This window comes from Penaeus monodon, chromosome 21 (genome assembly GCF_015228065.2).
Source record: "Penaeus monodon isolate SGIC_2016 chromosome 21, NSTDA_Pmon_1, whole genome shotgun sequence".
NCBI classification, from domain to species: domain Eukaryota; kingdom Metazoa; phylum Arthropoda; class Malacostraca; order Decapoda; family Penaeidae; genus Penaeus; species Penaeus monodon.
The window spans coordinates 18,908,729-18,909,373 of NC_051406.1; the positions used below are offsets into that span (position 1 = coordinate 18,908,729).

At 49.8% G+C, this 645-nt stretch overlaps 2 protein-coding genes across 2 annotated transcripts in view; one reads left to right on the forward strand and one right to left on the reverse strand.

Annotated features, from left to right (window-relative positions):
* The window catches only part of LOC119586299 (ovalbumin-related protein X-like), a 52,031-nt gene that overhangs the window by 896 nt on the left and 50,490 nt on the right, over positions 1 to 645 (forward strand). The window lies entirely within an intron of this gene.
* The window catches only part of LOC119586300 (serpin B12-like), a 1,597-nt gene continuing 958 nt past the window's right edge, over positions 7 to 645 (reverse strand). The window contains exon 3 of the mRNA XM_037935006.1: positions 7 to 428. Coding sequence (XP_037790934.1) covers positions 117 to 428 — 312 coding nt within the window. The 3' untranslated portion in view covers positions 7 to 116. The remainder of the gene's footprint in view (positions 429 to 645) is intronic.

Consider the following 645-nt stretch of genomic DNA (forward strand, 5'->3'; position numbering starts at 1 on the left):
CTTCCGACGAGATAATGTGCATGCCAGGCTAAGCACCGGCTCCGTTTTCGTCTAAAATGATCCTTCTCCTCTTCCCATTCTCTTTCCAGCCTGTTGCCGCTCAAAGGATCTCTCCCTCACTGAGCCCTTCCTCGCGGGTTCTTAAAGGCTCCCATGAAGAGAATGTTTTGGGTATCGTTGTCCTGGATGAGGAAGACGAAAGGGCGGTTACAGTGGAATTGGATGGGCAGGTCGTCTCGACTGCTCGACGCCGACTTGAACACTAGGATGGCCGCCGTTACCGCAGCAGCCTCTGTGCCTTCTTCGTTCACCTCCACAAAGGCCTTGTGTATGGCTTTGTCGACGGTGATGTTTCGCAGAGGTCCAAAACCTGTTAAGTCCACTTTCCTGCTGTCAAAGATATCGATGATCCCCATGTTCTGAAGAGCCTGTTGGGACAGAAGAGTTCGTTTCGTTACGGAGGATAGAATATTTGGGAGTTAGATCGTATTTAACCGCAGGGGCACAGTATTTGCTATAGAAGCACCCAAAGGAAAATGACAAAACTGATTAACTGTATTTGTGGAGCTGACAACAAAACGCCTGATTCCGCTGACCCAGTCGTTCCCGGTGGCAGTCAGGTTTCATGCAAGGAATCTGATATCA